This window comes from Enhydra lutris, unplaced genomic scaffold (genome assembly GCF_002288905.1).
Source record: "Enhydra lutris kenyoni isolate GAN:26980312 unplaced genomic scaffold, ASM228890v2 scaffoldscaffold29, whole genome shotgun sequence".
In the NCBI taxonomy this organism is placed as follows: domain Eukaryota; kingdom Metazoa; phylum Chordata; class Mammalia; order Carnivora; family Mustelidae; genus Enhydra; species Enhydra lutris.
Genome location: NW_019154113.1, coordinates 15,844,248 through 15,868,641, shown reverse-complemented (window position 1 = coordinate 15,868,641; position 24,394 = coordinate 15,844,248). Strand labels below are relative to the sequence as shown.

Genomic DNA, 24,394 nt, shown 5'->3' with positions numbered 1-24,394 from the left:
CCCAGGACCCCGGGATCATGACCTGAGCTGAAGGCAGATGCTTCACTGATGGAGCCTCCCAGGCATCCAATGAAGAAACTTTTAGGGGTAGAATTTTAGGCTGAAAATTTGTCCATCAAAAATTTGAAGGAATTGGGGCACCCAGGTGGCCCAGTCATTTGAGCATCCAAATCTTGATTTCAGCTCAGGTCAGGATCCCGAGCCCTAAGGTGGCGTCTCATGTTGGGCTCTGAGCTCAGTGGGGAGTCTGCTGGGGATTCTCTCCTCTGTCCTCCCCCTTTTCTCTCTCTTTCTCTCTCAAATAAATAAGTAAATCTTTTTAGGCATTGCTCAGTGCAGTGACAGTGGGTTGTTACGGAGAATTGCATTGTCTTTTTGGTTTCTGTTCCATTTGAAATAGGACCTATCACTCCCTCCTACAAGCTTTTAGCATCTTCTCTTTATTCTCAGGGTGACATTTTATAATTTTGTGCCTTGATATATGGGTGTGCATGTGCCTGTGTGTGTGTGCGTGTGTGTGTCCATGTGGGGACCGACGTGTACGTGCACTTATTAATTATGCTTGAAACTGAGTGGACAGGTCATTTAGAGAAATCTTTCCCTAATTTTTTATCCTCCCTTCCATCTTTTCTATTCCCTCTCCTTCCCTTTCTCCCTCTCCCTACCCCTCCACCTTTCTTTCAGTCAGGTATCGAATCTCTGGATAGTGTCTTTCATTTTCTTCTCTTTTCTTTCCGATTGACCTCCTCTTTCTGTCTTGTTTGACTTTCTGAAGAATTTCCTCGGCTTTATCTTCCACTCCTCTTTGACTTTCCAGTTCCGTTGGTCGCAATTCTCAAGGACTCTTTCTGCCCTTTGAATTGTTTATGTTTTAAATATCTTGTTTTATGGATGTGACATCTTCATTTGTCTCTCAGAGGATATTTGTGAAAATAAAGAAAAAAAGAAGTAGAAGTCTTTTGCTCCTTGCGTTGCCCTGTTGTCTATCTGTCTTGCACTCTCTCTTTCATGTGGAAGCTTTGCTGAAGTGTCTGAGGTGTCCTGGACTATTCTCTCATATTTAGGAATTGAGTTCCAGAAAGTACTTCAGGCACATAGGTGGGCCTCATCAACTATTAGCCTTCACTATGGCATGATCACAGACTAAGAATGATTTCACTGGGAGATTGCCAGATGTCAACATCTGGGTACCTTTTTTTTCCCCTAAGATTTATTTATCTTAGAGAGAGCGAGTGAGCGAGCCTGCAGGGGGAGGGCAGAGGGAGAAGGAGAGAATGTTAAGCAGACTCCCCACTGAGCATGGAGCCTGATACAGGGCTCGATCTAATGACCCTGAGATCATGACCTGAGCCAAAATCAACAGTCAGGCTTAACCAATGGAGCCAGCCAGGTGCCCCAACATCTAGGTGTTTTTTTGAGCCACTCAGTTCCTGCAGAGACGCAACCTCTGAATCTCCTTCAGGGGTGGAGACTGGGAGTAGGGTCAGTGAGAAGCATGGGCATTCTTGGTGTTGCTGTCTTCTAGGAGCAGGAAGAAGGGAACCAGACCTTCCCCTCGGACTTTCCAGTTAATTTTCTCCAGGAAGAAACCACTAGACTGGTGGGCTGGGGCCAAGGTCATGGCTCGGGTACTTTGTTCCAGCCCTGAGCCCTGATCCAGCCTTCTGGGTTACCCTTTCCATTCAACACCGGCAAGACCCAGCAGAACTGATTTTCTCTAAATATTCCCACTGTAGCCCTTCTGTAAGCAAGCTTACATCTTTTTAGTTTTCGTCTTCCAAAACATTGAAATACCTTATTTCTTCTTGTCTCCCCTCTTCTTGCTCTTGGTGCACCAGTATTTCTTTACTTTCTTTGTATTTTAGAGGCATCTGGGGAGAGAGGAAGGAGAGAAACCCGTGCCCCACTTTCAGTGTTTCATTGGAATCACAACGAAGTTTCTCAGAGTTTACAAGGTGTTTGCAGGGCGAGTGATTATTGCCATGTGTTGATCCTTTCCCACGTGGTCTCCAAACCCCGTCAGGCATTTGTCGTGCATGGGAATAAGCCTCTGTGTGTTGATGGAGTGGAATTGAGGGTCCTCCGTTCGCATTTACTAGTCTTCCTTTTAGTTCTGCCTCATTGGTGCTTTACCTCGCTATTCGATGGGAAGTATCTTCCCCATGACCTTTAGTAAGTGTCATGGGCTTCTCCAGCGGAAGTGTTGTACAAGCCACAGAGCCAACTCACAGCGGGCACTTTTTCTTGGGACCATGTGTCTTGCAAAGCAGCAATTTCAAACACCAGCTGCAGGAAGCCACCATCACAGCCGATGGCCTTGACGTCAGTTTTATTCGTACGTGTGGGAGAATCGCCCCACGAGACAGAATCCTTGCTCTGCCAAGACTGTGGCAATTATCTTGGCCAACTTGTGTTTGTAAATAACCTGAGTCCCTGGGTTTCCTCTTTGGGTTGGAACATGGTGGGGTTGGGTTTGAAGAAGACATGAATGACCTTCCTTGGAACCCCCGGGGCAGCGTGGATCTTTCGAGAGTGGGCAGCTGACCCCCTTGCAGGAAGGCTAACGGTGATGTGGCTGAATTTGTGTCGCTTTGAGAGCTGGCTCGGGTTCGATCCAGAGCCAGTACTGGACTTAGCTCCCTGTGGACCAGGAGAGGCCACAGCAGAGTCCCGTGAAAGCTGGATACATTCCTATAGGAATCTGAGGGCCACTCTGGAAAGGCTAATTGAGGCACTCCAGACCCCTAATTAGAGGTTCTAGATCCTGGCTGTGCATGGGACTCACATGGGCGTTCTGTAAATCCTGATGCCCGCGAGCCTCCCCAGTCCGCAGACCAACTGAATGAGAAATGGGGGTGGGACCCACCATCACAGTTGCTAAAGCTCCTGAAGGGAGGAAGGACAGGGTGCAAATTACTGCTATGTACGTTTTTTTTTATCCCGTTGTTGCTACGTAAGCAAAAAACTCATTTAAAATTTGCATTATTTTGAACTAATTTGGATTTAGGGGAAGTGAAAATAATTCACGGCATAGTCATTTTGACACACACTTTTGCAGCTGTTATGGTGGGGCAGATGTTTCTCTCAAGAAAGAGAACGAAGGGGTGGCTCTTTGAATGGGGATTCCAGAACATTCAGGGCAAACTCCTCGGGGATTTCACTCTTCTGGAGCTGTGGTGGCAGAAATAGTGGGCAGGGCTGGGCACTGGCCAGATGTGACTTCCCTGATGTCTCGTGTCTCTCTTGGTGTGCGCAGGGCCTGTGGCTGTCATCAGTGGCGAGGAGGACTCAGCCAGCCCGCTGCACCACATCAACCATGGCATCACCACGCCCTCCTCGTTGGACGCCGGGCCAGACACGGTGGTCATCGGCATGACCCGTATCCCGGTCATTGAGAATCCCCAGTACTTCCGTCAGGGACACAACTGCCACAAGCCAGACACGTGTGAGTACTGGAGTAGAGCGTTGTCCCTTCCGGGGGAGGGCGGGGGAGGGTGGCATGGCAGTAGACCACGTAGCTGGGGTTCTGGAACCTTCTGAGGTGACCTACCACCTGCTAACCTCCCACTCTCTTAAGAGACCCTCCCTGTTTGTCTCAGAACTTGAAAAATAGCCTGAGCAAAGGGTCTCCACTGGCGCAGAGGCCCCTGGGCAGAGAAGGTTCAGGGCAGGGAGCAGCCTGGATGCAGGAGGCCCAGCCCCATGTGGAGACGTACTCCCAGTACGGCAGGGGACACAGACAAGGCTGGTCTTCTCTATGGACTTGGCATCTGCATTTAGGCAATGTAACCCGACTCTGTCCAGATAATAGGCCCTGAGGTCACCAGACCCTCCACGCAAACCTCCAGGAGAAGGGAAGGGATGAAGGGTGGGGAGTCCCATTGGAATGGAAACATCTCTCTAGCTGCCCCTCCAGTGCCCCAAAGCGTGCACTTTCTGAGAACCCCCTCATGGCCCCACTGCCAGGACGCCTCACCTCCCTCTGCAGACGTCTCCCTCAGATCAGAGGATTCAGGGCCCCGGTTTCCTCCTCGCTTCTCGCCTGCTATTAGTTCCAGTCCCTGTCCTTGGGTTTCTGCGGAGCTCCGCTCAGGCCTCTCCTGGCTCCCAGGGCCTCTCCTCATTTCCGGAGCCTCCGTGGCTTGGACCTTTCATTCAGCAGGTGGTCCCTTTGCCGTGTCCCAGCTTCTGTGTAAGCCTAGAAGCCCCAGTGCCCGCCCTCCCCTGCTCCTGCCCTCAAGAGGTGGTCAGCTAGTTCAGGAGAGAGTACGGAGGCCCCTGGAGACTGAGAAGGGAAGGGCAAGGCGAAGGCCTCCTTTTACAGACAGGAAAACTGAGGTACTGGGAGGCTGTGAGTTCCTCTTCCTTCTTCCCTGTCCCCTGGCTTCTGCCATTGGTTCTCTTCTTCTCTCTGGTGCTCCAGGGTCTCGGCTGAGGAAGCAGCACCCTGGGTCTTTCTCTTGCACTGGCTGAGCGCTCTGTACTCGGGCCACACTGTAGCTCTCAGAACTCTCGCCGCTCCCGCTGGTCCATCTCACAGCCAAGGGGGCATTCAGCTCTCACACCAACCTTTGCTTCTGTGTTTCTGGTTCTGATTTTTAGTGAGAGGATTGCCACAGTGGGAGGGACGGGGCTTGAGTCACAATCATGTGCCTCCCCTCCTTGGGTGTCATTCAGAATTGGTCTCAGTGTTTATTGGACATCCCTGTGTCGAAATAGTGGGGAGCTTAGTGCTCAGAACAGTTCAGCTCTGGCTAAAGGCCTTGCCTCAGGTCAGGTTCACCTTGGATGGACGAGGGTGTGGCTGGCAGGAAAGCTTTTCTGTGATGATAGCATGGGGTCTGGGCTTGGTCTAGAGCTGGTGATGCCGAGTTTCTGTAACGACACTGGCATTTGAACAGAGAGTGAAACATTGCTCCATTGAACGTGTAATCGATTCTCGTTATTCACAGTAGTTACATTCCAATAAAGTCACCACAAATGCTGAATTAGGGGACGCTGAGCCATTGCTCCTAGGGGACATACAGGGTTAGGCTCCTGTGAATGTCTGGTCACATTGTTATCAATGAGTCAATACATAACCTGTTTCATGTGTGCGTCTGTTGGAAGATGCCTTATTTAATAGACATTGTTGGTTCATTAACATCGAACTCAGGGTCAGCGGCATGATGACTCAGGCCTGAACAAAGCTTATCTAACACACAGATCTTCTTGAACACACCTGTTTGCTCCGTAAGGTCCACCCACCCCAGCCTTCTTGCTCACAGGAATGCTAGGTGGCCCTTCAGCACTATGCTGGGGCCATCTTAAACAGTGAAATTACCCACAAACGGCACAACTATGCAAGAAATGGCCCCAAACAGACGAAAAAATGAGCACTGGTTATGAGAGCGGAAACAAGAAGGCAGAGCATCCCATGGGAACATGTCTGTCAGATGACTCCCATTTCTCCCCACTCCTTTCACGTTTATCAGGGGCCATAATTGCCGGGAGTCCTGGTTTGGGGGTTACGCGTAAGTTTTAGCGAGGAGGCGAATCTGTAAATCCAGAATCCATGAATAATTAGGATGGGCGATATACCCTTTAGGGGAAGTTCTGAGCTCCTGGTGTAGTGTCTCTGGGTGTCTGTGCTCGTGTGAGTTCCTGATACCAGCTTCTCCGTGGCTATGAATGGGAGTGAGTCTTGCACCTGGGAACAAAGGTTCCTCTGGGCCATCAGAATAAGTGTGAGCCCTGGAGAGAGCCGTGGGATCTGAGTGTCTCTTAATGTCAGGAGCTCCGGCCCTACAAAACCGTGCAGAGAAAAAGCCTTCCTTCCTAATCCCTGGGTTTGTGATTTGAAGTGGACGTTTGAAGGAGCCAGGCAGTGCTTGCGCGTGAACAAGAAGGGGTCAGTGGAGACGGAGGGGAAGTGGGTTTATTGGTGAGGACCCGCCGGCGCCAGGGAGCAAAGAGTGCCTCACCCGAGGGGAATCACAAGCGACTCCAGCTTGTTAAAACCCTCCAATATTAGGGAAAGTGTCCTTTTCAGGGAAGCAGGACATTTTGTCTGGTCAGTAGGTAGCTGATGTCTCCTGATTATTTCCTGAAAACATCTATGGCAACAACGGTGCACAGCAGCCTTGTCAGTGGGTCTGGCCAGCCCTGCCTCTGCGAGTCCCTGGTTGATGTGCTGGCCTCACTCCTCAGCTGAGACTTGCCAGCTAATCGGCTGCCTGTCTCTGATTACAAAGGCTTCCTCGGCTGAGAGAGCCCAGTGACTCTGAGACACAGTGAATGTGATGAGACACTATCATAAATAATTAAAGCCACAGGCACTGGGGCAGATAAGTAAGCGGAGAGCCCTTGTGACTCTGCAGGCAAGTCTGGGCTCGCGCCTCTGGGGAGAGGGCGAGAAACAGGGGATTCGGGGAGAAGCGCTCATACTGTAGGCCTCCTGGGGACTCACCCGTCTGATTCCCTTCTGCATCCCTTGTGAAAATGTGCAGTGTGGGAAGCAGTGGCAGGGACATCGTGCCACCTGACTTGAGACAGCATTTCCGCGAGTCTCCCCACAATGGACGGAGCACGAAAGCACTTTGCTTTCTTAAGCATGTGTTCATCATAAATGGTGGGACCTTTCTGACCGCAGTGATCAGGCTGCCTCTCCTTTCCCCCTCTCTGCTTTCCATCTGGTCTGTAGCGTTTCTCAGAGCATGTCAGGCCTGCAGGGATGTCTGGAGAGCCCCTCGTTCCGTCCCTTATCAGAGGGCTTGAAAAAGCTCCCAGTCGGGAATAGGTATGGAATCTCATGCCTAATGAGGCCCCCTCGTTTACTGAAAGCCCGCTGGTTCTCAAAAACGTCAGGAAATGGATCCAGGCCTCCTGGTCACCCAGCCGATTTGGGGCTAGGTCCTACAGAATGAGACACCACAGGGCTGGCCTGGAGGGCTCCGTGGGGAGAAGTCGGGAGGTGTTTTTGTAGCAACATGGGGCTTTGGTTACCTTGGTCACCCTTGTGACAGCCCTCGGCCGGTCTCTGGCTGCCGTCTGAGAAGTCAGGCTCTGGCTCTGGCTCTTTCCCGCACGCCAGCTGGAAGGTGCTTTGATTCTGCTTCCTGCCCAGAGTTCCCTTCCCAAACCCCTTCTCAAAAGACCTTTTGCCTCTTGGTTGAGAGAGCAGAGGCCATCTGGGGAGTCAACCTGTGTCCTCCCTCCCTCTCTTCCTCTGTCCCCCGGTAAGGGCACCTGCCTAATTCACACATTGTCACCTTCCCAGAGCTAGCCCTCCCCCTCCCCCCCATCCCTCTGATCTCTTCCTCTCCCAGTGGGCCGGTGCCCAGGGACCTCTCCCCGCCCTGGCCAGCCCTGCCTTCCTCTGTCTTACCCTGCAGAGAGCACCTGGCTGCTCTCCTTGCCGTCACCCCAAACCTCTTTAGGGTCCTTGTCCTGCAGCTCCATGTCTCTCTCCGCTTCCCCAGGAACCCTGACTTCACCAGCCTTGATCTCTTTGCAAATCCGTGTACACTCCCCTCAGTCCCCATCGTCAGCATCCAAGCCTCTCTCTCTGAGCTGATCTTCCTCCTTTTCATCTGTTCAGTACAGATTTATTGAGGGTTTGTGGGAAGCCTTCCTTCAGGCTTTGGAAACAGTGGAGAACAAGGGCACTCACGGTCCCTACCCTCAAGGACTTGCTGCCAACGGTAGCTGATCTCCAAGATGCCAACAGCACCCCCCATTCCCTGGAGACCGCTCACGGAACCTAGGGTTGTGTCCCCCTCCACCTTTCTGCCCGTGATTTCCCCAGCCTCTACGCCTGGCGGCTTCTTTCCAGAATGTCGATCCCACACCAACTGCTGCTCTTGAGTCATTCCTGCTTGAAAGGCCCTGTCTCCCCTCTTGGCTAGGCCCCCACACCCCTTTCTTCCTCTCTTCCCCTAGTCATTGTTTAGCACCTGGCTCATTTCCAACCTCTTCCTAGGCCCAGGCTGTGGCCAAGTGACCCTTTCCCCCCAGGAACCCCTGGCATAGAGTAAATGTCGCAAATGACTTTGAATCAAATCTTAGGTCATCCTGTCACTTCTCAAGAACGTGTGTTCTGTTTTGCAAACTTGACTTTGAATATATTCCAAGAAGTAGCTCTCACATGTCACAGTTCTTCTGTTCCCTGTGGACGATACAGCCTGGGACTAGGGGCCAAGGACATGCAGCTAGCGCCGTGAGTCGGATGACACGTGGCGAGTGTATCTTTGTGGCGCGGGCTTTCTAGAGAAGGCACGGACAGAGGGCACGGTTGCTGGTCTGCCTCAGCAGCCTCTTCCGGACCCAGCATGAGGCTGGCGTCGTGCATCTTTTGTTCAGGGGACCTCGCACCCCCTCCCTGAGGAAGAGGCTGCTATTCCCATTCTACAGATAGAAGGCTGAGGCTCAGTGAAGCTTACACATGGAAAGTTGCCACTCACCCCCTTCCCACCTCTGTCACCTGTTGTCACCATCTCCCATTGGTGTGGTGCATTTGTTACCACTGATGACATATTCTAGCCAACTGAAGTCCGTGGTTCACAGTAGGGCTTGCTCTTAGGGTCGTGTAGTCAGTTCTGACAAAGGCCAGGAGGTGTCTCCGCCATCACAGTGTCGCGCAGAACTGTCTCATTGGCCTTCCAGACCCTCTGCAGCCCACCTGGTACTCTCCCCTTCACATCCTCTCGCGGCCACTGGTCTCTTATTGTCTCTTACAGCTGGGCCTTTCCCGGGTGTCTTATGGTTGGAATCCTTTTCCGATCGGCTTCTTTCATTTGGTAACGGGCATTTGCAGTTCTCCCATGTGTTTTCATGGCTTGACAGCTTTATTGCTTCTCCCCAGTGTGTGGCTCTGTCGTATGTGTGTTCTGCAGCCACTTACCTGTTCTCCCATTGGAGGATGGCATGAGCTTCCTGGGACTGCTGGGACAAAGTACCCCAAACTGGGGGGCTTCGAACAATAGAAATGTATTGTCTTACAGTTCAAGAGCCTAGAAGTCTAGAGTAAGGAGTTGGCAGGGGTCACAGTGCCTTCGAAACCTGGAGGGGAGCCCTTCCTCACCCTTATTTAGCTGCTGGTGGCATTTCCAGTGTCCCTTGTCACCACACCACTCCAGTCCTCTTTCCTCCGTCTGCACGTGCACACCTGGCCTTTTGGTTTAACAACCCCCCACCCCCATTCCAATATGACCTCAACTTATTATTACATGTATATTGATTCTATTTCCAAATAAGGTCACATTCTAAGGTACTGGGGATTAGAACTTCAACAGGTCTCTCTTTGGAGGCACACACTCAACCCATCTCTGTTGCTTCCTCTTTTGGACAATGATGAGTAAAGCTCCGATAAACATAGGTGTGCAGGTTTTGCAGGGACCGAAGTTTTTAACTCCTTTGCGTGAACACCTGGGTGTGCACGGTTGCTGGATTATATGGTGGGAATCTGCTCAGCTTTGGGAGAGATTGCCAGACTGGCTTGCAAAGTGGCCACTCTGAGTTCTGTTCATTTCATAGGAGACTGGCCTCCATGAGTCAGCTTCCTCCGAGGCTCTCCTGGGCCTTGGCCGTGCATGCCTGCGTTCTTAGCATGTTTCCTGGAGTGCATTTGAGTGTGTGTGTGTGTGTGTGTGTGTGTGTGTGTGTGTGTGTGTGTGTGTACGTACCTTCTCTCGTGCTCTGAACTATACCAGCAAGTGATGACAGTATAATTCTTGCTGGATATTCACAAAGGCGAATAGTGAGCCTACTTCCCCTCTCACTTGTCACTGGTCAGAAGCCCGTCAACCATGTTCACTGCAAAACCAGCCCCTCGGTTGACTGACAGGAGTGTTTACCATGACATCAACCCCAGCACCGGTCGCCATCACCTTTCCAGCCTCTGATTCCCTTTCTGTGTTGGTTTCTCTGAAGCCTTGTGAATGCCTTCTCTTTCCCTATGGGTCACTGTCAAGCCAGCTCTACACTTCCAGGCCTCCTGCACTGGTTCCACTTTTGGTTGGTTGGTTGTTTTTTGGTCTGTTTATCAGATTTTTCCTTTTCTTTTAATTTAAATGCAATTAATTGGGGCGTCTGGGTGGCTCAGTAGGTTAAAGGTTCTGCCTTTGGCTCAGGTCATGATCCCAGGGTCCTGGAATCGAGCCCCGCATCGGGCTCTCTACTCAGCAGGGAGCCTGCTTCCCCCTCTCTCTCCGTCTGCCTCTCTGCCTACTTGTGATCTCTGTCTGTCAAATAAATGAGTAAAATCTTAAATAAATGCAATTAATTAACATATAGTATGTTAGTTTCAGAGGTAGAGGTCAGTGATTCATCAGTCCTTCTGTAACACCCCATGCTCATGACATCACGGCCCTCTTCAGTGTCCATCCCCCAGTTACCCCATCCCCCACCCCCCTCACTTTAGCAACTCTCAGTTTGTTTCTTAGGATTAAGAGTCTCTTATGGTTTGTCTCCCTCTCTGATTACATCTTGTTTTATTTTTCCCTGTCTTCCCCTGTGATCCTCTGTTTTGTTTCTTAAATTTGATGTATGAATGAGATCATGAGATAATTGTCTTTCTCTGATTGATTGATTTTGCTTGGTATAATACCCTCTAGTTCTAGCCATATTGTTGCAAATGGTTTCTTTTTTGATGGCTGCGTAATAATCCATTATATATATGTACCACATCTTCTTTATCCATTTATCTGTTGATGGACATCTGGGCTCTTTCCACAATTTGGCTACTGTGGACATTGCTTCTATAAATTTTGGGGTGCACATGCCCCTTTGGATCACTGCATTTATATCTTTGATGTAGATACCCAGTAGTGCGATTGCTGGGTCTCAGGGTAGTTCTATTTTCAACTTTTTGAGGAACCTCCATACTGTTCCACAGTGGCTACACCAGCTTGCATTCCCACCAACAGTGTAGGAGGGCTCCCCTTTCTCTGCATCCTCACCAACATCTATCATTTCCTGATTTGTTAATTTTAGCTGTTTTGACTGGTGTAGGGTGGTATGTCGTCGTGGTTTTGATTTGTATTTCCCTGGTGCCGAGTGATGTGGAGCATTTTTTCTGGTCTGTTGGCCACCTGGATGTCTTCTTGCAGAAATGTCTGTTCATGTTTTCTGCACATTTTTTTCTTTTTTTTTTTTTTAGATTTTATTTATTTATTTGACAAATAGAGATCACAAGTAGGCAGAGAGGCAGGCAGAGAGAGAGGAGGAAGCAGGCTCCCTGCTGAGTGGAGAGCCCGATTTGGGGCCCAATCCCAGGACCCTGGGAACATGACCTGAGCTGAAGGCAGAGGCTTAACCGACTGAGCCATGCAGGCGCCCCTGCAAATTTCTTGATTGGATTATTTGTTCCTTGGGTGCTGAGTTTGATAAGTTCTTTACAGATTTTGGATACTAGCCCTTTATCTGGTATGTCATTTACAAATATCTTCTCCCATTCTGTTGGTTGTCTTTGGTTCTGTTGACTGTTTCCTTTGCTGTGCAGAAGCTTTTTACCTTGATGAAGTCCCAAGAGTTCATTTTTGCCTTTCTTTCCCTTGCATTTGGACACATGTCTTGCAAGAAGTGGTTCCGTTTTCCACGCAAGTCTCTGTAGATTTGAACCGTAGGTGTGTATTTAACTTTCAGCCCCTCTTGGCTGGTCACGTCTTCATGCTGCTTCCCCGGATTTGTCCCACATCTTCCTGTGCTGATCTGGCAGCTCTGTCCTGGGATCTTCTTCGTAGCCCCTTGGTCTCAGGAGGTGGTCTCACTCATCTCTCTTGGTTCCCTTTGTTCCCGGCCAGTCAGCACGCATTCACTGATTTCTCACAACACTCAGCAATGGGCCCTGGCGTGGAGCGGAGGACCCTGCCCCCTTCCTGACTCCTCTCTGGTCACATAGCTGCTGTTTGGGGGTCCCAGCCTCATTGTCTCTCCCCGGGGCAATTGCCTGATGCATTCCCGTCCCATACCAGGCTACAAGACACGGATCACCAAAGCCGGAGCCATTGGGGCTGTGGCCTGTGCCCTGTCCGCTGGAACCTGTGGTTCCTTCAGCAGAAGGGAGCGAGCGGCTTGCCTCTTCCTCCTCTTCTGGGCTGGTGGGCCATGGAGCTTGCCTTTTCTGGAAGAGGAGCTGCTGAAGCTGGTTTCCCAGCTATGGTGGGGAACCCGAAGCCTGTGTGTATAATGCAGTATTAATAGCTTGTCGGCATGATAGAGATTTCTGTCACCTTCTGTACTAACAAACATCGTTTAGTGCAGGGTAATGATGGGTGTTTATTCCCAGCCACTTAGCTCCGTGTAATGCACTTGCGGATGAAATATGGAAAATGGGCTCCTTTGTCTGGGAGGGGAGGCTGGGGCTCCTCCTGCCATGAGGAGCAGAAACGGCAGTGGCAGCAGCTGCTCCTCTAGAGAGAGGCTTTCTAGATTTTTCTGTAGCAGAAGTTCTGATGGACTTGCCTGATGGAAGGAGGGGGATCTGGTTCCAGGGCTGGGCTGGGAGCTCCGCCCCTGCGAGTGCAGTGGAGAAGCTGAAGCTGGCATACAAGGGACTGCTCTTTGCTCCTGGTGGCTGACTGACGGGGTAAGCTGGGCTACCTGTGACACGGCGGGGGCAGGGCTTCCATGGCCTCTCCTCCTTTATTCTGCTGAATGGTCTCCGTGGGCTGACTGTAGGTCGACCTGTAGATCAGATCCTGTTGAAGATAATATTGACATTTGCCTTCACCTTTTTCATCGATGCATTGTCCCCAGGCCTTGCTTGTCAGGCAGTCTTTTGTAGAACTTTTTCTTTTTTTAAAGATGCATTTATTTATTTTAGAGAGAGAGCGCACGGACATTAGGAGGAGGGGCACAGGAGGAGAGAGAGAATCTCAAGCAGACTCTGTGCCGAGCAGGGAGCCCAATGTGGTGCTTGATCCCGAGACCCTGCGATCACGACCTGAGCTGAAACCAAGAGTCGGACACTTAACTGCGCCACCCGGGAGCCCCTCACAGAACATTTTAAGTGAGTGTAAGTTAGGATTGTTTCCCTCTGGTTCCTCTTCAGTCCTATTTTCAGACACAATTAGAATAAGCAGTGGACCCGTGAGGATCCTGCAGTGCTACTGTGGGGAGCCCAAGGTTTCTGCAGGAGAGGATGGCTCAGGCACATTCCCACTTAACTTTCTTTCTAGAAAGAGCTGGAATATGCTGGAGTAGGCTATCTTGGGAGTCAAGGCCATGAAGTCCTGGGCCCACAGACTTGTGCTCAGGGTTTCAGCCCCTAGAGTGTAACCTCTGTTGTTCACTGACTCCCAAGACCCCCACATGTGGGCATCATCTAAGCGTGGCATCTTGTCTTGGTTCTCCTCTATCACAGGAAGAGAAAAAAAGAAAAATCAAATGACACCATTTCCCCTAAATTATGAATACGCTCAACCTTCCCGAGCACCCACTTTGGAGCTGTAACCAGACTCATCTCCCTCTCCCCGAGCCAAGACGACCTGCCCTCCTGTTGAATATCATGACCTCATCTGTTCTGTGCTCCCGCGGCATAATCACATACTCAAAGTTAGTAGCTGCATGCAGTCATGCTAATTAAGTAATTAGGTATAATTGTGCTCACTGTAAATACACAGTAATTGGCTCAAAAAAAGTACTTGGGGGATAAGCATGTGCTTCAAGGTGGAGGAGGTGAAGAACGAGAAGCCCCCCAGCCTGGGGTCGCATCACGGCAACGTGGGCCCGCGGGGAGGTTGCACCCAACGGTGGAGAGCGAGGGGGTTGGGAGGCAGCACCTTTGCTTCCTGCTCCGGGCCCTACGAGCAGAAGGACTGCTCGTCCCCTTGGTATGTCCTCAGACTTGTCCTCAGGGAGTGGGAGGACTGACTCCTTTCTGGAGATCCTCCCCAGCTCAAGCCTTCCCAGACATACCTTTCTCTCTTCTCCTCCAGCTGGATTCTGGCATCCCGTCCGCTTTGAGATTTTTCCGGGTGATAATTCAGAGCCAGCCGAGAAATACACACCGGGGTCGGAGAGGACCCCAAAGTCGGGCTTTATGGCCGGACCAGAGGAGACGGCTGGCACTTAAAGCCAAAATGGGCTTCTCGGTGCCTCCGCCAGTGCTTGAACTCGGGAGCACACATGGGCGGTGAATCTGCAGAACAGATGTTCATCCAGCTGCGGGGAGGAGGGCCGGGGTCGGCCTCACCTTTTGCAAGCCAGGGAGCTCAGCCAGCCTCTGGAAAACTGTGCAGGCAGGGAGAATCTCCCTTTTCTGCGTCAGCCCTGCTCTGAGGAGAAGTAGGATGACAGGTGATGGGCCCTGCTCATCTCACCCATCAGATACTTCTCAGAGGGAGGAGCTGGGGACACAGGTTGAGGAAAGGGCTAGGCTTACCTCCCGTGTCTCCAAGGAGATAAAAACCCTTCTTTTATGGGCAGAGGCTCAAAGGCAGGAAGAGAGAAAAAAGAATCTCCCTCCCATCCTTAGGGTGAGCAGGGGGCTCTGTCATTCGTGGTGGTCCCTATTAGTATTCTCTTTCCAGAAGCCCTTTTCCAGGAGAAAATGGTCATCATCTCCATTTCCTCTGAATGAACATATGAGTCATAATCCTGATGGGAGGTTGCCAAAGAGGCTGGAGATTCTCGTTCCCATTGTGCTGTATGTATTCTTAATGGTCCAGAACTAGAAACCCGAGGGCTACCCATCTCTTAGCCAGAATCCCAGAGTCCAAATGCCCTTCCAGCTTCTCCCCAGCTGCCTTGAGTGCTGTGTGCTCTGAGGGATGTGAATAGGCATTTCTCAGACACAATGTTCCGTGGTCAAGGAAGTTCAGGAAAACGTGGATTAAGTCAGTGGCTTGCTGTGGGAGTCTGAGAGCCTTCAAGGATAAAGGTCATTGCAACTTTGCAAGAGGGGCCTCGGCTCTGCCAATTTCCCGGATTTATTGAGCCTCTGAGCCTGATTCTTGAGGTGTACCTGTTTTAGCATCTTTGCGGACACAGCTGTTCAGTAGGTCACATTCTGGGCTGTTCTGGGGGTTTGGGGTTCTGTGTTTGCCTCCCCAGCAGATGTGGTAAGTCATCTGACAGAGTGCCCAGATGGACCTGAACCCGTCTGGCATGTGCACTGTTACATTTCTTCCCAAGCCTCTGGGAGGGACAGGAAGTGGCTGCGTTCCATGGGAATGCCCAGAGTTGGGGTGGTGGCATTCTTCGGGATTTCTGGCAGGGAGCTAAGTGCCCTTCATTCAGATGGATCAGGGGGTCTTTGTCTGTTGTTCTCTGCCTAGAAGCTCTTGCAGGTGCTTCTAACACTTCCTAAACCCCCAGATCCGGAGATGCTGGTCATGGCCAAATTTTCACTGCATTCCTGCTTCCTGCATTTCACTGTTTCCAAGCAGATTTGCCACTTAGGCTTGAAATCTCAGGGAGCCGTTCCTAAGGGGAAAGGCACAAAGACACAGGACGCTGCCTCCCAAGCCACTGTTTCCAAACCATTGTGTGGCGCGTCAGAGCACCTCTTTATTTCAGCAAGGGTATTCAGTGCTCTTGGCATGGTGCAGGCCAGGGCGAGGTCTCCACCGGCCAAGGGAGGGAATGGAACCCTTGGTTGTAGGGCGTTCTTTTTCATTAGAAAAGGAAGTAAAAGGAGTGCGTGCGTGCGTGCGTGTGTGTGTGTTGGGGGGAGGCTGGTCCTAGACCTCCGTCCCAGCCTACCAGCTCCGTCCCTGTGTAACCGCGGGCAGGGCGTCTGTCTTCTCTACACTTGAGATGAGGAAACACGAGCCCCTTAGCTGACAGTCAGTGAGACACAGCGGCATGAGAATTTGGAAGCGCCCTGTCAGCCGGCCTCAGTGACACGTACGTGATCATCCTTCCCTTGACAACAGTATTTTTACAACTGTTGTTCTACTCCCCGATTCAAATCTGGTGTTGGGGGAAACCAGCTTGGTGGTGTCGGAAATAGAGGTTCTCAAAGCCTGGTGATATTTCTCAGGAGACAAGAATCCTTTCCTCGTATGACTTCTTCTCCCCACCTCTAAGGGGGAGGATTTTATCACCCGGCTCCACAGCCCCAGAGATGCTCTCCAGAGTTGGGGCTGTGATATGTTGGTTGTCAGGAAGTCATGGGTATAGTTGGGCAACGGGCTCAGGCCAATTTCCTTTTGGGTTAATGGACCCAAAAGCCATGAGCCCAACGCAGGGATAGCAGAGTCATTTGTGGTGGGGTTCTTGGGTTCTGTTGGTTTTTATTCCTTGTTTTTACCCTTCTTCTTGCCAGCAGGCATGATTTTGTTGAAGCTGCAGGGCCCATAAGCCTCCCTGCTTTCCTGTATTCCTGTCCAAGTGCCTCACACTGGGTGACTTCTGCGTCTGTGCCCTTATGGTACCCTTTGCGGTTAGGGCTTCAATGCCCATCTGCTCAAGTGACTTTTTTTGTTTGTTCTTTTTTTGTTTGTTTGTTTTGTTTTTGTTTTGTTTAAGCATTTATTTATTTGAGAAAGCAAGAGAGAGGGAGAGAGAGAGAGGATGAGTGGGGAGGGAGGGGCAGAAAGAGAGGGAGAAGCACATTCCCCGTTGAGCAGGGAGCCCGATGCGGGGCTCAATCCCAGGACCCCGAGATCATGACCTGAGCTGAAGGTAGACACTTAATCCACTGAGCCACCCAGGTGCCCCTTTGCTTATTCTTATACATGAGCATACAACCCCTTCACTCTTTCTCAGCAAACATACATGAGACCTCCAGACACAGACGTCCACATCTGTGGGTCTTGTCGTATTCGCACACGTAGCTCATGTTGTGGACACTGACTGCATCAGTTAAGATCCTTCCTTCTGGCTCTGCGTTCTAGGCCATCGTGAGCCAGTGGCTTCCACAAGAAGGAAGCAGAGCATCATGTAACCCTGGTAAAGAGCTAGGGGAGGCACCTGGTGCATGAGGACTTCAGCTCGGCTCTTCCGGGATTCTCTTGCTTCTGTCTCTCTGTGTTCTGCTTTACCACCAGACTGGCCCCCCCTCATGGTTACAGAATGCTGGCCAGTGTCAGCCATCACCTCTGAGGCACACGGACCAAGGACAGCACAGACTTGTCTCTTCTTGTGTGTCGACTGAAAAGGAGAAAACCTTTCCCAGAAGCCCCCAGCAGTCTTTCCCTCCTGTCTTGTTGGCCAGAATGATGCCATCTTCCTAAAGCAGTCACCCGCAGAGAGAGTGGGATCCCCACTGTACCTTAGGCTCATCCAGATTGTCCTCTGGGCTTGGGGATGGAGCTCCCTTTCTCACACTGAGCTGCAGGGCTGCTGGGAAGGGAGCAGAGAGATCCCTCCACGGAATCAGGGCTCTGTCAACAGGGAAGAAACAGGAAGTGGCTGTTAGAAATGACAGTGGCTGCCCCTGGAATTCCCCTCCGAGGTGAAAACAGGCTCCCCCCACCACTTGACCTTGCAAGTGGCTCATGGCTCGCTCTTCGAAGGGTGAGCAGAGGTCTCTTGGGGTGGAGGCGGTAGGAGGAGTCTGGGAACACCCATCCCGGCTCAGTTCTCCCCCTCATGTTTCTCCTTTTAGGGAGAGCAAGCTGGGTCATTTGTGGTGGTCGCCAGTGCTGTTCTGGTCTGGACCACGGGCCTGCTAATTTTCAAGGCTACGCTTACATGCCCGAGCAAAGAAACATTCCTTCAGGCGGCTGGAGCTGGATACCGTGATCTCAGCCGAGCAAGCCGTGTGAGTTCCTGGGAGCTGCTGTTGGATCCTTTTGGGAGCAGAGTTTCTGGAGAGTAGGTGGGAGCAGGGGGTGGTGAAGAGAGAGCAAGGGGAGGGGTAGTGAGAAGAAGAGCAGTAACATCCCCTTGATACTTGTCCACGCCTGTTCCCAGCCAGGCTCGGAACTTTAAGTACATTAAAACCATAATAAAACCTTTCATAGCTCAGTGCTTACTTACTCTTGGGCCCTGAAGACAGTTTAGATACAACAGATTGTTTCCTTTTTTTTTTATCGCAAACTGTGTGAGGTCGGCGCTGTTGCTTTCCCCCATTTCGCAGATAAGGAAGCCCGGGCACAGGACAGGATCAGACATCCGTTGCAGGCTCTTAGCTGGGAAATGTCAAAGCCGAGATGGGACCCAGCCCGCCACCCCCACTTCCCCTCAAAAGGTCTTTCTACACAAAACCTGCCTGGCTTGTAAGGGTTGTGACCCCCACTTGACAGATTAGGAAACTGAGGCTCGGGGAAGCTCACACTGCCCAGTTGAGTCAGAGCCAGGATGCACACTGAGGGGGTTCAGGCACACAGCCTTGTGCCCTGGCCCCGGGCTTCTGCCCCTCATCATCTAGCTGACCTCCGCCCACCTGCACCCTGTCTTCTGGAAGACTCAGGACGGTCTTGCGAATTTTTAGACAGATGCCCCCTTGGGTGGCCCATGGGGCCCTCCATGGAGTCAGCAGAACGCAGTCCCTTTCTGGCCCTCCTGGCCTCCTCTGTATTCAGTCCCCTCCTCATTCCTACCCCAAGAGGCCATCCGGAGCCCCAGAGGTCTGGAAAGAGGGCCTCTCAGAGTGGGCTCCAGCTAGCCATGGACACCAGAGGTGACACAAGGGCTCCATAGAAGGAGGAGGACCAAAGGACTCGGAGCCACGTCGGCCTCTTTCTGGTCCAGGCCTCCTCTCCTCCTGTCCCTGAAGGCTGTGTAGCTTAATTTGTCCCCCAGATTGTGGCCATCCGGGCCTCTCACCACGCACTGTGTTAGCTCCCATCCCCAGACCTAGAATTCTTGGTGATGCAGCAACTCTTTGCTTCGGATTTTGCTGAGTCGGGCGGCCCTCATGCCACCGGTAATGAAGAAGTGTTGGGACTAAGCTCCTAATGGCTCATTGATTGGTTGAATTATGCTCAGTGTAATTCTGAAAATAGATTTTAAATATGTGCTTGGGGATTTGTGGGGATTTGTTACTTCAGAGCCTTAACTCAGACGTGGCTGGTTTGACCAAGACATCAACGCGGGCAGCCTGTGCTGGCGCCATGCTGTTCACTGCGGCGAGACCCCCTTATCCTCCTCCTCGCCCCGGAGCCAGGAAGCTTGCCAGAGGGGAGTGCGGGTGGGTGTGGAAAGGCCCCCCTTCCCCTTCATAGACACCCCTGAGGAGGGGGCTTGAGGAGGTCATCTTGGTTGACCCAACCATTGCAGATGCCTCCATATTCTTAGAGCGGATGGAGACCTGGATTCTCTCTTATACTTCCTCTGCAGAATGTTGCCCTCTAATTCCAAGTTTTCACAAAGGGAAGCCTTCACAAAGGCTCAGTGTCTCATAGTCTGGCATCATCTAGTCTACCCGACACCCTTGACTTCCAGGTCTAAGGAGGGTATGGCATGAAGGGTTTGGTGATGGGCTTCTCTGTATTATCTGCTTCTTTTTGTTAACTGCCAAGTTAATCTGAAGATAGTAGAAAAAGGCAGCAGATAATAGAGAGACCTCCCAACACACCTGCAATTACCATCCTTGTCTACTACTTTCCCTCTAGCCCATCAAGGACCTAAAACACCTTCCATTGCTGGGGCGGGGTGGGCCAGAAACCCATGACTGAGGTCATGGCTGAGCCTCCATGGGGTACAGTAAGACTGTCTTTCTGAGGGGAAATAGGTCAGCGGTCTTTTTTCCAGAGCTTCTAATGCTACTCTTCCATCTTGACCTCTCTCTGAAAGACTGTGTTTCCTTATACCCTTCCCTGGGGTCATTTATACCTAGCCTGTCATTAGAAAAAAAAACAGTATCCTCAGGGAAGGGAGGAAGTAAAAACAAAACCTGGAAGAAAAGAAAAAAAATTACCCTCTGCTCTAATAAAGAAATTACTGGCGTTCTACATTATGAACTGTATTAATTTTTAATGGCTGAGAAAGGAGTTGATTTATAATGCATCCTTCTCAGCTGTAGCGCCTGTCCCCAGCTAATAAATAAATGACAGTTCTCTTGTATTAAAAGTATCCGTCATTTTACATTTTTGGAATGTAAATGGCGGAGGCGTTGAGTGAGAGGCTCCTGGGAGCGGGTGAGCTCTGCCGTGCCCAGTCGACGAGGGAGTTGGCCGCAGAGGTTGGCCTCGCTCTCAGACTGGACGGAAGCTCATTTCTCCTGCTTGGTCTCCACAAAGTGACCCAAATAGCTCCAGCTCTTGTGGTCCAGGGGATAGTGCGTAATGCTATGCCTCGGGACCGTTCTGATGGAAACTGAAATTCCTGGTCCTTCGGCAGCCCAGCCCATGGCTTCTCCCCGCATGTCTTGACCAGGAACCCCAGTATAACATGTTCGTAGTGGATCCTCTGTTGACGCTGATGTATGACTCACAACTCTGGTTTGCTTCTCTGGGCCTCTTAAGTAGAAAAATAATAATAATAATAAAATAAAGCTTGCTATTTGTCTCAGGTTCCAAGGTACTGTATACTCCCGGTAAATATTTTGGAGAAAAATCTAGACAAACGCAAAGAAGAAAGTAAGACTTGCCCCACGCGCTGCACCCAGCCGCAGATGCTGTGAGCGCGTCGGTGCCCTGCTTTCCCGTCTTTTTTTTCCTTGCAGAGATATGCACACAAACAAATAACACACGTAGACATGTCTGCACCAACACATACGCTTGTATTCTGCAGCACGAGATCACAGTTGGCATATGGTTTTGTCGTCTGAATTTGTCATTTAGCAATATGTCACAGACCTCTATCCATCTCATTGAAAATCATGCGGCTGTCCTGAGTGGCTTAGGGGTGTGTGGCCTGGGCTGTCTTCACAGGGGTGGGTATAGCGCTGGCCATCAGTCCATCAAGAAGCCCTCCTTTGTTCTCTATCACAGTGCCAACTCCAGAGTAAACATAACACGGGAGAAAAATGAGGACAAAAGATGGGTTTTGCACAGAGCTCATAATTATGGAACAAGTACTCGCTGCGAAATCGATGCAAGGAGGCTGAGAGAGGAACAGAGTGGCATCGTCCCTGTGGGAGGGAGTCCACGCTCCAGCTGGGGAGAGAGGCCCCTCCCGGTTCCTGGTGAGCCAAGCAGAGAGCGGGTCCCAGGGACGCTGTGGCTCAGGGGGCCAGGTGTGCATAGCGGGCACTGGCTCGTTTTAAGTAGGGGGGCAGAGGCTTGGACGAAGGCGGATAGAGGATGGAGGGTTTGACCTCTCTCTAAAGCTAGGGGGGACTGAGGCAGGCGGAGATGGAAGCAAGGACCTTCCAGGCCGTAGCGACAGGAGCTGGAAGCAGAGACAGGCTTTGGAGGGGCAGAGATGGGGCGTTCTGGGGGACTGAAGGACAGCCCCTGGGGTGGAGGGAGCAGATCCTGTGTGTGTATTACATAGTCTAGGTGACTGAAGCGACAGTGATGAATTTATTCACGGAATTTGCATTTAAATAGTTCCAGTCTTTATTTACCACGCTAGGCATTGTTATCAGTTTCTCAGAAACAGGTAATGACTGGAGAAGTAAAGGCGCTATTGACATTATAATAAAAAAGGTAAAACAAAGTAGGTGATTCCCTTTGAATGGAGGGACAGTTTCAAGCAGACAGGGAGAGACCCCTGTTCCAGAAAGCGCACAAGAAAATGAGCCAGATTCAGCCGTCGCTGCCAGCAGGTTCAACAACTTCTGACTTATTTCTATTGTCTTCATAGGCTTAGAAAAATGGAAGTTTGCCTGGATCTTGAGACTAGCATTTCTGTCCTTCCACAGATGAATTTATTTCTTGATTTGTTGTGTGCGTTTCTAAACCAATTCCTTTCCCTCCTGAAAAAAAAAGGCAAGTCTCTGAAGTCCTCTGAAGAGGAATAAGAGGCCGTGTTCCTGGGAAGGACACGGTCCTGTGTGGCTGGAGAGGTGTGCAGGGCAGAACCCCAGAAGCATTCATTCCGGAGGCTTCGGACAGTGGCTGTCTGTCTGCTGGGGTGAAGAACGGCCACCCCAGGTGAGGTCTTGGCTGGCCCTGGTTTTAGAACCAGTCACTTGCGAGGACAGCATGGTCCCCACATTTATTTTTGCCTTCAAATCTTGGACCCCAAGTTATTCCAGCACCAGGACTTAGCTGAAAGGCTTTCTGAAGAGTGTCTGCGTTCCTAATGGCATTGAAAAAGAGGCAGACTTGCGACCAGAGGTCTCTGGTTTCCATGTCCAGAGCGCACCCGCTCACAAAGGGAGTCCATTTCTACCCCTCAACTTCTCAGTGACTTCCCATGATTTACAGTTGACAAACAGCACCCTGGGGTTTTTCTTCCTTTCGTTGTGTCTGTGGAGGGCTGGCTGTTACAGTGTCACCCATGGGTGGCGCCTTCCCTGAGTTGCCTCAGGGGCAAACCCTAGCTGATGGCCCCCTGGGCGGAGAGCCTGGGTGAGGGGAGGTTGGCATTCCACATCTCCCGAGACCTGTTTCAGCTCTGGCCAAAAGGAAGATGTGTAGGTGATTTCTAAATGTCCTGCCACTGTACAGCTTGAGCTAGCCATGGTGGAACATTAGAAGACCATGTTGTTAGGAGACAGTGGTTCTCGAAGTGTAGTCCCCAGACCAGCGACATCAGCAGCATCTGGAAACTTGTTAGAAACGCAAATTCTTGAGACGGCCCCTCCAGACCCACTGAGTCAGAAAGTCTGAGGGTGAGGCTCAGTGTTTTGTTTTAATAAGCCCTCCAGGTGCTTCTGATACACACCAAAGGACAGGACGCACTCTGCGACATATCGGTAATTGTTCTCTGCGCCCCCACCCACGCTGAATTGGAAACAAATGTTTATTGAGCATCTACTAAGCTCTAGATACTCTGTTGGGTGCTGTGAGGACAACTGAGCACATAAATCGGTCATTTTGATGTGATTGCTCTGATACGAATCTAAAGAACACTTTTGGGGCAACGATAACATCAATCAGAGACCCTCCTGGGCAGCCCTCATCCTCGCCTCTCTGGGACTTCTCTGCTGTCCCTGGTTCCTCTCCATAGGGCATTTTGTCCAAGCCTGGGCTCAGAGTGTTTTGAGGGTGAGAAATGGGGTACGAGCAAGGTGTGGGGAGAGGCTGGGCATGGGGTTGGGATGTCGCTCGGCACGTGATTTGGGAATAAGGACACGAGTGTAAAGATTGTTAGTTGAAGCTTGTGGGTACGCTCCCCACATGTCCATGTCCTAGCAGCCCAGTCAGAATGTCCATCCAGAGGTCTGTTGTCTTGTGGAGCCATAGATGACGTGGAGGGGGCAATGGGAGTCAGCTAGCTGAACGAGGAGTTCTGCAGGGAACGATGTGTGCATGCTCCTTGGTGGCCCGTGAGGCCAGGGGGCATGAGACGCTCAACTCAGGAGGCTTGAGCCCCGGAACCTGGATTTGCAGCTGCACCGCTTCACTAAGCCTCCATGTGTCCGTCGCAAGTTGGGACTGATGGGAGGGCCTGCCTCCCCCGCAGGCTTTCTGTGTATTCAGTGAGGGAAGGTGTGCAAGGGACTCGGAATGTCTGCCTGCATTTGGGAAGAAATCGCTCACTCCTGTTGCGCTGTTAGTACTACTCTTCTAATGTGCCTCAGTGGGACTGAAGAAGGAATTTTATTTATTTTATTTTGTTAAAAGATCTTATTTATTTGAGAGAGACAGCGGAGAGAGAGAGAGAGAGAGAGAGAGAGAAAGCACATGAGCAGGGGGAGGGGCAGAGGGAGAAGCAGACTCCCCACTGAGCAGGGAGCCCTGGAGCAGGGAGCCCAGATCCTGGGATGCTGGGATCATGACCTGCACAGAAGGTAGACACTCAACTGACTGAGCCAACCAGGTATCCCCGAAGAAGGAATCTGCTGTGTCAGGAAAATACTTCTGACCTGCGAGGTGATCTCGGGAGTATGTACCTGGCCCTGCAGATGTGGTTTGACGTCATTTGCGAGTGACTTGTTGGTAGGAAATGTCTCCCCATGAGCAGCCAGCATCATGCTGATGGTCATGCAGGGACCAGCTGCTGTGTATGCACCCAGGGCCCATGTATCTCCAGGGCTGGCTTCTTCCCAGAGTCGAAACCAACCATGACCCAATCCCCAAGCCTCACCTCATTGTCAAGGTTGAGGAGGTGATGTTGCCAGAAAATACCAGATTACTGAGAACTGAATTATGATTTTCAGAGATTCTGAAAATAGACGAATACAGCAAATGCCGCTTAATATATTGAATTTAGATATACGTAACCTTTTCCTGTTCAATATGGAAATATATGCAATTTGTAAGTACTGAGAATTTTGAGTGGAGCCACATTCTAATTAGTTCCCAGCTAAACTTTCTTAAATTCCTCTCTATTTTGACTTTTAAAACAGATTTATTGGGGCCTCTGTGGCTCAGGCATTGAGCATCTGTCTTTGGCTCAGGTCATGATCTCAGGGACCTGGGATCGAGCCCTGCATCGGGCTCCGTGTTCAGCGGAGAGCCTGCTTCTC

The 24,394-nt window shown here is 51.0% G+C and overlaps 1 protein-coding gene across 6 annotated transcripts in view; it reads left to right on the top strand.

Annotated features, from left to right (window-relative positions):
* The window catches only part of LOC111152589 (neurotrophic receptor tyrosine kinase 3), a 368,407-nt gene that overhangs the window by 219,610 nt on the left and 124,403 nt on the right, over window positions 1–24,394 (top strand). For all 6 annotated transcript variants that reach the window (XM_022511093.1, XM_022511092.1, XM_022511091.1 and 3 more), the window contains one exon: window positions 3,257–3,445. In XM_022511093.1, coding sequence (XP_022366801.1) covers window positions 3,257–3,445 — 189 coding nt within the window. The remainder of the gene's footprint in view (window positions 1–3,256; window positions 3,446–24,394) is intronic.